The sequence below is a fragment of the Lupinus angustifolius genome, chromosome LG11 (assembly GCF_001865875.1).
Source record: "Lupinus angustifolius cultivar Tanjil chromosome LG11, LupAngTanjil_v1.0, whole genome shotgun sequence".
NCBI classification, from domain to species: domain Eukaryota; kingdom Viridiplantae; phylum Streptophyta; class Magnoliopsida; order Fabales; family Fabaceae; genus Lupinus; species Lupinus angustifolius.
In genome coordinates, this window is record NC_032019.1 from 18,555,737 (window position 1) to 18,569,597 (window position 13,861).

General features: G+C 31.0%; 2 protein-coding genes across 3 annotated transcripts; both read left to right on the top strand.

Moving 5' to 3' along the window:
* LOC109359794 lies at nucleotides 3,423-7,440 on the top strand. Its single transcript, XM_019604490.1, has 7 exons — nucleotides 3,423-3,826; nucleotides 4,692-4,831; nucleotides 5,005-5,104; nucleotides 5,231-5,329; nucleotides 5,945-6,292; nucleotides 7,197-7,289; nucleotides 7,390-7,440. Exons 1-7 carry the CDS (start codon nucleotides 3,512-3,514, stop codon nucleotides 7,438-7,440), a joined length of 1,146 nt encoding a protein of 381 aa, XP_019460035.1. The 5' UTR covers nucleotides 3,423-3,511.
* Nucleotides 8,307-13,261, top strand: LOC109361254. 2 transcript variants are annotated; one of them, XM_019606649.1, is made up of 9 exons: nucleotides 8,307-8,711; nucleotides 9,577-9,716; nucleotides 9,890-9,989; nucleotides 10,116-10,214; nucleotides 10,830-11,177; nucleotides 12,082-12,174; nucleotides 12,275-12,481; nucleotides 12,779-13,034; nucleotides 13,124-13,261. In XM_019606649.1, coding segments are annotated over exons 1-9 (1,560 nt in total). In that variant the 5' UTR covers nucleotides 8,307-8,396; the 3' UTR covers nucleotides 13,126-13,261. The 2 variants fall into 2 exon arrangements, with proteins under 2 accessions (XP_019462194.1, XP_019462193.1); XM_019606648.1 differs by having other exon boundaries at nucleotides 12,779-13,206.

Sequence of the window (13,861 nt, forward strand, 5' to 3'; positions counted from 1 at the left end):
GCTCGTCTCCCACATTTCCTTCAAGTCTTCAATTAATGAAGCCAAATATATGTCATTTCCTCATTGTTTAGGTCCAGAAATTAACATAGATAAAATCACATATTTGCGTTTCATGCATAGAGAAAAAGGTAGGTTGTATATCACCAATAGCAGTGGCCATATACTGTGGGAGTAACTTTTAACACTATGTGGGTTAATTCTATCCATTGACAATGCAATGCGTATATTTCTTGATTCTTAACCAAAACTATGATAATCATGATCAATTTTTCTCCATTGAGGAGAATCTATAGGATGCCGAAACTTGTCAGTGTAAAAAAATTGATGTTTAAATTTTACACTGACAATGAGAGCAATAGTGATGATACACTGATAGTATAAATTTTTTACGCTAATGGTGCATAAGTTTTAAAGTAAAAAAAGAATGATGGTGTATTAATTTCAGTAAAATTAAAAAAAAAAATACAGGATTAATGATAAGTTAAAGTAAAAAATTAATTTATAACGAATTTAAAAAAAATATTTTAACAAACACAAATATCAAAAGATATTTATTTTATAAGGCTAAAACCATATATTTACAATTAAAAATTCATGGAAGATCTTAATCATGAGTTTTTTGGTGGGAAAAATAATCGAAAAAAATAATCAAAGTACGAATAATCGGAAGAAATTTATGTAACATAATGGAAAAATCATAAGATAAAAAAATACTAAATTTTCCTAGTTAGAATATCATGAGTTCCGTTCTTATCATATCTTCATAAGAAATATATTTAATTCATATCACATTTATGATAAATAATTAAATGAGTTTGATTCTAATTATTTTATGAAAAAATATTAAATGAGTTTGAATCTACCATGTTTATAAAAAGTAATTGGTTGGGAAATAGTATAACTAGTTTAAAGTTTAAAGATATTTTAGTCATTGAACATGTGATAAAAAGTGGTTTTACTTCTATGCTTAATGATTGTTTGATATTGAAAGTTTGTATATTTTGTTTGTTTATTTTTTTCAAAGAAAAAATAATTTAAAGTTGAAACACAAATATGTTGATTATAATCTCAGCTTTATTTATGAAAAATTAAGTAAAAAATGATATTATCTTTTATGATGGATTTTTTTATTACTTATTTTAGACCAATTGCACTTCTTATTTTACCTCCCATAGTTCAATAACACTTCATCCTTTTCTGATTGATTTTTCATTGAATTGTTTATTTTTTCATTAGTACACTATTTATTTTGTGGATTGTCTTATTTAGTAATTTTTATTTATTTTTGTGTCAACTTGTTTTTTAAATATTGTTATTTGTTTTTATATTATTTTTACTAGCGTGTTGATCGATACTTTGTGTCTATCGACCCGCTTTCTTATTTATTTTTTTGATATGTATCATTTTGTGTTACATTTTTTAAAGAAAAATAATTTAATATAAAAAATGTTACATAGAAACTTAATAGACCAAAGATGTAAGAAAATTAAGCAAATATAAAATTGAAGAAGAAAAGATAAAATAAGAAAAGGTGTGGAAGAATAACAATGTATTGTGAAAAAGAATAAAAGTAATATTTGGAAGTTTAAGATGATTATTAATGGAGGAGTTACAAAAGGGTAATTTTGGATGTGAAAAATTATGTCATGCTAGTTACGTGTAGTTTTGGCTTTATATACAGTAAGTATATAGATTTTAATATTTTTTAACATTTGTAACGAGACATTAAAAGTTTAAAAAATTATAGTAAAAATATATATGATAATAAATATTAAAAATGTATACTTTAAAATTAATATGAAACAATCAAAATAATCATAACATAAACAAATAACTTTATATTATTTTTTTATTATTTACATTGTAAAAATAACCTTTCTACTTTAGCTAAACAAAACATTATTTCAATTTCAATTTTCACCCAAATAACCAAACATAATATCTAACAAATGAAAGGTTACTGTCACAAGATTTGGTGGACCAATATAAGCTAATTATGCTTCTATTAATTGTATTTAAGGAAGTGTAGGTAACTGTCCCTATTCATCACAAAATTATCCTTTAAATCCCTTAACATCATAAAATATATATACACATGTTAGGTATAAATTAATTATTACAGAAAAATATATATACTTGAACAATTTAAGAATACACATTGATAGTGTAAAAGTTTTTTATGTTATTAGTGTATTATCTCAACTTTAAATTATTATTGATTTTTAGATAAAAATAGTATAAACGAAAGATAGATAATATATTGCTTATATATAAATCATTTACACTATCAATATATATCACGCTCTAATTATTAATAAATAAGATAGTACTATGTGACATTTCTAATGGTGTATGTAAATTTGTAAAAAGAATGTAGAGAATAAAAGAAAAAGATGTATATAGTGACCATATATTAGTTTTATGTATTATTACTATAATATACTAGCGTGTTGATATGCATTGTCGTACCTGTCAACCCGCTTTTCTATCGTTTGCAATGTATAGTTTGTATTTTATAAATTCAAATATAATTTTTTGCGCTAAATTTACGGTAGAATTTATTCAATTAGTCTAATATTCAATTTTTTAAATACACTTTTAAAATAAGAAGATATTAAGGATAAAATAAGAAAATAATATTATATAGTTTTTTGGTAGAAATAAAAAGATAGTGATGGCAAAATAGGAAAACACAAATTACACCATGATAGGTAGTTATTTTGTGTTTTCCTTTTATTAATAGTATAGAAGTATAGATTAATAGTATAGATATAGATATTATTCATATTTAATTATCATTGACTTTTTTAAAATATAGTTTAAATGAATGGTAAATAATATAATCTTCACACTAACTATATATATATTATACTCATAATAAATATATTTTTCATTTATCAGATTTTTATTTATTTATTACACCAATAAAAAATTTATGTACATTTAAAATTTGAGAAAAATATGTAGTACTAACAGCATAAAAGAATTTTGTATTATCATCCACAATTTGTCAATCATTTTTTATTAAATAAAAGTAATACAAATGAATGATGATAAATAATATATTGACCATATATCAAATTTTGAGAAATTTTTTTTACTCCGTGACTACATCATCAACCATTAATTTTTAATTCTTATTGACTTTTAAATAAAAGTAATACAAATGAATAGTGAATAATATATCATATAAATTTTTACACTGTCGATATATAATATTATATTCTAATTTTGTACATTGTTACTGGTATTATTTTTTACTTCGTTACTGGATAGATATTTTACTTTTTAAATTTTTTTATAAATTATTATTGCATCATATTGATATTTAATATAAGAATAGATATTATAATGTTATTATATTATGAATGATATAAGTAAAAGAAAGTATAAATCATAACAAGATGATAGACTATGAAGAATTGGGCATGAATTAGGCATTGGGCAATTTGTTTCATTTTCTTAATAAACAGCATTCCCCACTTCTGACTGACGGTTACTCCTTTTTTTCATGGCTTCCTCCCCTCCTACCGCCGACACTTCCGACGCCGACCGCCGCCTTCGCGAGGCCGAGGAGCGCCTCCGTGACGCAATCCACGAGCTTCAGCTCCGCCAGCGCCGCGCCGCCGCCTCACAACACCACCATAACAAACTCGACTCTCCACCTTGCGATCACGGCCCTGACGAGTCTTGCGTCGCTCACGCCATCGGTAACCTCTGTCAGACATTCCTTCTCTCCTATGGCGTTCGCGTTGGAATCGGAATCCTCCTTCGCGCTTTCAAACTTGCTCGCAGACAATCCTATTCTTCACTCCTTGATCTCAAGGTTAGTTACTCGTTATTCGTCAAATTTAGTCGAATTCGGGTTCTGATTTTCCGGTTTTTTATGCTTATTTGTCGCATTTATATTTTAATTTAATCACCTCTTTGCATATGTTAGAATTGTGGTTTTTCTGTAAAATAAAATGTTCTCTTTAACGCGTTGTTCTACTGGTGGTGTAAGAGTTGGACTCCTTATAGTGACACTCCCCAAATGTGATTACTTCCTTAACCATATAGTGAGGGATACCCTTAGGCCTTGGTTATACCAAAAAATGTACTCCTTAAATTCAGTGATCATTTTTTAATTTTGTACCTGGAGTAAGTATGGATTGAAATAATCGTCTTCGAACGGAAGAAAGCAGAAATAGGGATTTTGTGGAACAATTTAGTGCTTCATTGTTGGGTTTTTTGTTTAAAAAAAATAGTGTTTATTTTATTTTATTTCATTTATTTATTAAGAGATTACTTTTAGCATTCACATGCTTGTTTTGTCTGACTTTCACTAGAAAAGATTATCTGGGAAAAACAAATGTTGAATATGCTGAACTTTTTAGTTTCTCACATAAATGTTTCTGCCGAAAAAACATTGCATATTTTTAATTCCATAAACAAGCAGACCCTTAAAATATTGCGCATTTGAATTTGTTAATGTTGAAATCGATACACCAGGAATACTATCCAGTTCAGTTTCAGTCAATATTTTTGTAGCTAATGGTCATTCAATGGCTTGGTTGGTTGCAGCTTTATAGCTTTTCATTTGTTGTTAGGTAATATGTATGTTGCATGAAGGTATTGATCATTATCTATTTTACGTTTTTTTGCTTTAAAACGAAGTGGAGAGAGCATATGATATATTATTTTGTTTCTAGCAACTTGTTTCAGAAAAAGATCTAATAGTAAGGGAAGAAGCGTGCCGGATTGGTTTACTTTTTGGTGGTTTCACTGGATCCTATCATGCACTTAGATGCTTGCTAAGAAAGTGGAGAAAGAAAGAGACACCGGTGAATGCGTAAGTTGCAACACAAACTGTCTTTCCTGATTTGTTTTTATAGCCATTTCAATTAACCTCTTTTTTATCAAATTTTTGTTCTGCTGTATATGTATGCTTGGATGTTGCTTTATGCTGTTGACATTTGCACACCTTGCTTATTTATGACTTTGTTTGAGGGGATGATGGAGCAGAATTTTAGCAGGTTCAATTGCTGGGTTTTCAATTCTTGCATTAAATGATAAAAATAGGAGGCGCACACTGGCTTTATATCTGTTGGCTAGGCTAGCCCAGGTATTAGAAAGCATATCCCCATAACAATTTCTAAGCACTCTGATTTAGATGGACATATCTAACACATTTTTATTCTCTTCAAAATGTTCTGCATACACCAGTCTAATACACATTCCTATATATCAGTGTGCATATAATTCAGCAAAATCAAAAAACAAGTTTCATTTCTGGGGAAGTCATTGGAGACATGGAGATTCTTTGCTTTTTGCCGTAGCCTGTGCACAGGTATTCAAATCTCATTCTGAACTTTCTTGCTGGGATACTATTCTTAACTTATCTTCCTTGTTATCTTTATGTGTCTAATAATTGACATCGGTAAAACAACCATGAAACTCGGGGGAATAATCTTGTCAATAGCCTTGACAAGCTACATGGGAATGTTTATTCTATTTTTATGTTAAAATTATTGTAGCTAGTATTGGCAGTAGATTAGAGCAGTGATGACTTCTTAGTATATTTCTTTATTTTTTTTATCAAAAATAGGAAAAATATCCATCTTAGTGAATATGTTCACATCCTTGTAGTATTGATTCGTAAATTTGAATCTGGTTTACACTGTATATTCTTTTTTACGAATACCTTGTGACCTTTCTGTGTTCAAAATATTGAACTCAAGTTTCTTTATTTATTAACTTCTCTCAGCATTTAGATTGCTTTTTAATCAATCAATTCTCTAGGTTCAAGAGTCACTAACTCCTCTATTGAAAGATCCTGAGTTTTAGGATTGGTAGTAACTAAATGGAAAAAGGAAAAGCCAATGGCTGTTTATTATCCTCTTATCTACTGTTATGTTCCATTTAATTATTTCTTATGGTTATATCTATAAAACTATTATTTCAGGTTATGTATGTCTTTGTGATGCGTCCTGAGAGCTTGCCGAAAGCCTATCAAGACTTCATTCAGAAGACAGGGCCAGTTGCAGAGCCTGTATACAAGGCTGTAAGGGATAGCTGTAGAGGCAATTCTGTTGATGTTGCTTCGTTGCATGCTTACCTATCTCACATAGGAAAATCTGACTATGTAAAGCTGGAAGAGTTTCCCTCCATTATTCCTTGTTCCATTATTCATCCAGGAACAAATTCATGCTTAGTTCACCAAGGAAAAGCAACATCAGCAACATTCAAGAAGACATTCCCACTTTACTTCTCTTTGACTTTTGTGCCTTTTGTTGTCCTGCACCTACAGAAGGTATTCCCTTACTGTTTTTTTGTCACTAGTATATCAGAAAATCAAATGCTTGCATAGAGTCCCCAATGGTTAGCTCAGTTGGTAGAGCTGCCGCAGGAACATTTAAGGGTGAGCACCTGAGTTCAAACTTGGCAGCTGCGCTCTCCCCCCACTCCTTAAAAAAAACTCCTATAAAACAATGCTTGTGTAGATCAGCAAAAAAGAAAAAAATAATCTTGTGTAGAAGGAGCATGTCCATAGCTTGTAAGCTTCTATGGGAATTGTCCCTTCTATGTATTCTGGAAGATTGCTATGGTAAATCTTGATCAAATAGCTTGTTGGAAGCTTCCATATAGTTGACTGTTTCCTTTAAGTGTAAAGTTCTTAGGTGCTATTTGGCATATGGAATTGAGCCTTGAAACTGGGATTGGAAAACAATTCCGATTGTTTTGTTTGGTGTGTACATTAGAAATAAAATTTTAATTTTGTCCTATTCCATGGAATTGGGAAAGAGTAATGCTTGTTGGTATGAAAAGCATTTCTACAAATGTGTATAAACAATATGGGTGAGAGAAATGTACTTTATAAAGTGTGCTTTAGTTGTGGATGAGAGTGTGGCTTCAAATTTACAGGGATGTGATTTGAAATCAATTCATGTTAAGATTTTTCATACTATATAGCATCGTTCCTTGGAAAATAATGATTTTATACTATTTTCAATTCTTTTCCAAGGTCCTAGGAATTACAAGCGAAGCACAAAAGTTAAAAACAATCTAAGACTGAATTGTTTTTGTACCAAGAATAAGATTATTACCCTGATAAGTGATTATATGTATATTGTCTTCGGTCTATGTCAACCAATGCTACAGCCCCTGGCCATTGTTATTATGGACATTAATTTTTCTGATGATGATTCTATTTTCAGTTCACTGCTGCTCCTTTCCGGACATTCTGGTTTGCCATTAAAGGCGCTATTCGCTCAACATCGTTTTTGTCTGCTTTTGTTGGACTCTTTCAGGTGTATATTTGCTGTAATTGTTATTATTATTGTCACAATATTTACATTTCTATTTGATAAGTACATCATTGATGTTCCTAATCTCTTTCTGGTTTTGCAGGTAGTCATATGTTTACATAGAAAAGTTGCTTCAAGAGATAACAAGTGGTAGAATTTATTCAATTAGTCTAATATTCAATTTTTTAAATACACTTTTAAAATAAGAAGATATTAAGGATAAAATAAGAAAATAATATTATATAGTTTTTTGGTAGAAATAAAAAGATAGTGATGGCAAAATAGGAAAACACAAATTACACCATGATAGGTAGTTATTTTGTGTTTTCCTTTTATTAATAGTATAGAAGTATAGATTAATAGTATAGATATAGATATTATTCATATTTAATTATCATTGACTTTTTTAAAATATAGTTTAAATGAATGGTAAATAATATAATCTTCACACTAACTATATATATATTATACTCATAATAAATATATTTTTCATTTATCAGATTTTTATTTATTTATTACACCAATAAAAAATTTATGTACATTTAAAATTTGAGAAAAATATGTAGTACTAACAGCATAAAAGAATTTTGTATTATCATCCACAATTTGTCAATCATTTTTTATTAAATAAAAGTAATACAAATGAATGATGATAAATAATATATTGACCATATATCAAATTTTGAGAAATTTTTTTTACTCCGTGACTACATCATCAACCATTAATTTTTAATTCTTATTGACTTTTAAATAAAAGTAATACAAATGAATAGTGAATAATATATCATATAAATTTTTACACTGTCGATATATAATATTATATTCTAATTTTGTACATTGTTACTGGTATTATTTTTTACTTCGTTACTGGATAGATATTTTACTTTTTAAATTTTTTTATAAATTATTATTGCATCATATTGATATTTAATATAAGAATAGATATTATAATGTTATTATATTATGAATGATATAAGTAAAAGAAAGTATAAATCATAACAAGATGATAGACTATGAAGAATTGGGCATGAATTAGGCATTGGGCAATTTGTTTCATTTTCTTAATAAACAGCATTCCCCACTTCTGACTGACGGTTACTCCTTTTTTTCATGGCTTCCTCCCCTCCTACCGCCGACACTTCCGACGCCGACCGCCGCCTTCGCGAGGCCGAGGAGCGCCTCCGTGACGCAATCCACGAGCTTCAGCTCCGCCAGCGCCGCGCCGCCGCCTCACAACACCACCATAACAAACTCGACTCTCCACCTTGCGATCACGGCCCTGACGAGTCTTGCGTCGCTCACGCCATCGGTAACCTCTGTCAGACATTCCTTCTCTCCTATGGCGTTCGCGTTGGAATCGGAATCCTCCTTCGCGCTTTCAAACTTGCTCGCAGACAATCCTATTCTTCACTCCTTGATCTCAAGGTTAGTTACTCGTTATTCGTCAAATTTAGTCGAATTCGGGTTCTGATTTTCCGGTTTTTTATGCTTATTTGTCGCATTTATATTTTAATTTAATCACCTCTTTGCATATGTTAGAATTGTGGTTTTTCTGTAAAATAAAATGTTCTCTTTAACGCGTTGTTCTACTGGTGGTGTAAGAGTTGGACTCCTTATAGTGACACTCCCCAAATGTGATTACTTCCTTAACCATATAGTGAGGGATACCCTTAGGCCTTGGTTATACCAAAAAATGTACTCCTTAAATTCAGTGATCATTTTTTAATTTTGTACCTGGAGTAAGTATGGATTGAAATAATCGTCTTCGAACGGAAGAAAGCAGAAATAGGGATTTTGTGGAACAATTTAGTGCTTCATTGTTGGGTTTTTTGTTTAAAAAAAATAGTGTTTATTTTATTTTATTTCATTTATTTATTAAGAGATTACTTTTAGCATTCACATGCTTGTTTTGTCTGACTTTCACTAGAAAAGATTATCTGGGAAAAACAAATGTTGAATATGCTGAACTTTTTAGTTTCTCACATAAATGTTTCTGCCGAAAAAACATTGCATATTTTTAATTCCATAAACAAGCAGACCCTTAAAATATTGCGCATTTGAATTTGTTAATGTTGAAATCGATACACCAGGAATACTATCCAGTTCAGTTTCAGTCAATATTTTTGTAGCTAATGGTCATTCAATGGCTTGGTTGGTTGCAGCTTTATAGCTTTTCATTTGTTGTTAGGTAATATGTATGTTGCATGAAGGTATTGATCATTATCTATTTTACGTTTTTTTGCTTTAAAACGAAGTGGAGAGAGCATATGATATATTATTTTGTTTCTAGCAACTTGTTTCAGAAAAAGATCTAATAGTAAGGGAAGAAGCGTGCCGGATTGGTTTACTTTTTGGTGGTTTCACTGGATCCTATCATGCACTTAGATGCTTGCTAAGAAAGTGGAGAAAGAAAGAGACACCGGTGAATGCGTAAGTTGCAACACAAACTGTCTTTCCTGATTTGTTTTTATAGCCATTTCAATTAACCTCTTTTTTATCAAATTTTTGTTCTGCTGTATATGTATGCTTGGATGTTGCTTTATGCTGTTGACATTTGCACACCTTGCTTATTTATGACTTTGTTTGAGGGGATGATGGAGCAGAATTTTAGCAGGTTCAATTGCTGGGTTTTCAATTCTTGCATTAAATGATAAAAATAGGAGGCGCACACTGGCTTTATATCTGTTGGCTAGGCTAGCCCAGGTATTAGAAAGCATATCCCCATAACAATTTCTAAGCACTCTGATTTAGATGGACATATCTAACACATTTTTATTCTCTTCAAAATGTTCTGCATACACCAGTCTAATACACATTCCTATATATCAGTGTGCATATAATTCAGCAAAATCAAAAAACAAGTTTCATTTCTGGGGAAGTCATTGGAGACATGGAGATTCTTTGCTTTTTGCCGTAGCCTGTGCACAGGTATTCAAATCTCATTCTGAACTTTCTTGCTGGGATACTATTCTTAACTTATCTTCCTTGTTATCTTTATGTGTCTAATAATTGACATCGGTAAAACAACCATGAAACTCGGGGGAATAATCTTGTCAATAGCCTTGACAAGCTACATGGGAATGTTTATTCTATTTTTATGTTAAAATTATTGTAGCTAGTATTGGCAGTAGATTAGAGCAGTGATGACTTCTTAGTATATTTCTTTATTTTTTTTATCAAAAATAGGAAAAATATCCATCTTAGTGAATATGTTCACATCCTTGTAGTATTGATTCGTAAATTTGAATCTGGTTTACACTGTATATTCTTTTTTACGAATACCTTGTGACCTTTCTGTGTTCAAAATATTGAACTCAAGTTTCTTTATTTATTAACTTCTCTCAGCATTTAGATTGCTTTTTAATCAATCAATTCTCTAGGTTCAAGAGTCACTAACTCCTCTATTGAAAGATCCTGAGTTTTAGGATTGGTAGTAACTAAATGGAAAAAGGAAAAGCCAATGGCTGTTTATTATCCTCTTATCTACTGTTATGTTCCATTTAATTATTTCTTATGGTTATATCTATAAAACTATTATTTCAGGTTATGTATGTCTTTGTGATGCGTCCTGAGAGCTTGCCGAAAGCCTATCAAGACTTCATTCAGAAGACAGGGCCAGTTGCAGAGCCTGTATACAAGGCTGTAAGGGATAGCTGTAGAGGCAATTCTGTTGATGTTGCTTCGTTGCATGCTTACCTATCTCACATAGGAAAATCTGACTATGTAAAGCTGGAAGAGTTTCCCTCCATTATTCCTTGTTCCATTATTCATCCAGGAACAAATTCATGCTTAGTTCACCAAGGAAAAGCAACATCAGCAACATTCAAGAAGACATTCCCACTTTACTTCTCTTTGACTTTTGTGCCTTTTGTTGTCCTGCACCTACAGAAGGTATTCCCTTACTGTTTTTTTGTCACTAGTATATCAGAAAATCAAATGCTTGCATAGAGTCCCCAATGGTTAGCTCAGTTGGTAGAGCTGCCGCAGGAACATTTAAGGGTGAGCACCTGAGTTCAAACTTGGCAGCTGCGCTCTCCCCCCACTCCTTAAAAAAAACTCCTATAAAACAATGCTTGTGTAGATCAGCAAAAAAGAAAAAAATAATCTTGTGTAGAAGGAGCATGTCCATAGCTTGTAAGCTTCTATGGGAATTGTCCCTTCTATGTATTCTGGAAGATTGCTATGGTAAATCTTGATCAAATAGCTTGTTGGAAGCTTCCATATAGTTGACTGTTTCCTTTAAGTGTAAAGTTCTTAGGTGCTATTTGGCATATGGAATTGAGCCTTGAAACTGGGATTGGAAAACAATTCCGATTGTTTTGTTTGGTGTGTACATTAGAAATAAAATTTTAATTTTGTCCTATTCCATGGAATTGGGAAAGAGTAATGCTTGTTGGTATGAAAAGCATTTCTACAAATGTGTATAAACAATATGGGTGAGAGAAATGTACTTTATAAAGTGTGCTTTAGTTGTGGATGAGAGTGTGGCTTCAAATTTACAGGGATGTGATTTGAAATCAATTCATGTTAAGATTTTTCATACTATATAGCATCGTTCCTTGGAAAATAATGATTTTATACTATTTTCAATTCTTTTCCAAGGTCCTAGGAATTACAAGCGAAGCACAAAAGTTAAAAACAATCTAAGACTGAATTGTTTTTGTACCAAGAATAAGATTATTACCCTGATAAGTGATTATATGTATATTGTCTTCGGTCTATGTCAACCAATGCTACAGCCCCTGGCCATTGTTATTATGGACATTAATTTTTCTGATGATGATTCTATTTTCAGTTCACTGCTGCTCCTTTCCGGACATTCTGGTTTGCCATTAAAGGCGCTATTCGCTCAACATCGTTTTTGTCTGCTTTTGTTGGACTCTTTCAGGTGTATATTTGCTGTAATTGTTATTATTATTGTCACAATATTTACATTTCTATTTGATAAGTACATCATTGATGTTCCTAATCTCTTTCTGGTTTTGCAGGTAGTCATATGTTTACATAGAAAAGTTGCTTCAAGAGATAACAAGTTTGTATATTGGATAGCAGGGGGAGTAGCTGCCCTTTCAGTGCTATTGGAGAAAAAAGCAAGGCGTGGTGAGCTAGCTTTATATGTTCTTCCCCGTGCCGTAGATTCATTATGGTATATTTTGGTGAACAGGCACCTGCTTCCACATATTAGGAATGCTGAGGTATGCCTTCAAGTAACTTTGCATTGCATTAACATATACACTTGTTGTTTTTGAAATTGAAATATCTACCCAAAATATGTGTCTGAAACTATAGTGCCAACCTGACATGTTATGAAATGAAAGTCAGTTTTACTTTTTAGGCCTCTTTTATGTCCATCCATATAATCAGAGAATGTGAGAATATATAAAAAGAGATAGGAACATGATGAGTCAAAGGAACTAATGTTTCTAACTTGTTTTCTTTTTATATGACAAAAATGTAGAAAATGTCTGATCTCATGCATTGAACTGGTACAGGTATTCTTGTTCTCTATGTGTATGGGAGGGATAATGTACTACCTGGAACATGAGCCAGAAACCATGGCCCCATTTCTTCGGGGTCTGATCCGCCGCTTCCTTGCTAGCAGAATAAGCAATCCAAGCCCACCATCTAATACAACTGCTACTACATACCTGCAAGCTCTTGATGACATTACAAAGCCAAAATTGCAAGAGAAAAGGAGTACTGAATCTTCCTCAGAAAAGTTAAATCTTGAATCTATTCCTGGGCTTTGACATTGATTTTGAGCTGGACAGAACTCTCTCCCTGGACTTCTGTTTCTTAGGTTACAGGATATTTTTGCTTATTTTCAGATTAAAAGGGAAGCAGATTCTATATTTAATTTCACCATTGGTTTTACATTTCTTTATTGATTTTTAATGAAGGACTATATTAGTTTTGCACTCTACATTTCAATTGTTTATGAACTTATAATTTATATGGAACAGAACGGAAAACTGCATACAATCTTGTTAATATTGTACTTTACTTGGTCTAACCAGTGTTTTACTAATTAAATTACAAACTAGTGAAATTATATATATATATATATATTATATTAATATTAATATTAATGTCAACAAACTTATAAAGAAGTTGATAATACTTTTACTTACACAATTTGATAAAATAAAATGTGATTTTATGATAGAACACTTTTTAGAAGTATAAGAAAAATTAGTGATTGTATTTGATCCTCTACCATAACACTTTTTGATAAAATTTTGTTTAATAGAATATTGTAATTTTAAATGAAATTTGACCAATGGGTACGATTTAATTAGAAATAAGTAGGTATAACCGTTTTTGACATGTTTTAGTCGATTTGTATTGTTGCATGGTTGATATAATTATTTTATCATAGTGTTAAAGAGATATAGCTGGAGTTCACTACTAGAGCAAGAAAAAGGAAATGAGGCATGCTATGGAATGAAGATGAAGATCACATGTCCTAAAATTATGTCTCCAACCATATCTCATCCAATGAAATTTTAACACGTAATAAAAATAATATATAACTTTAATTTTATTTCCCACTACTCAAACTTTTGTAAGAAATG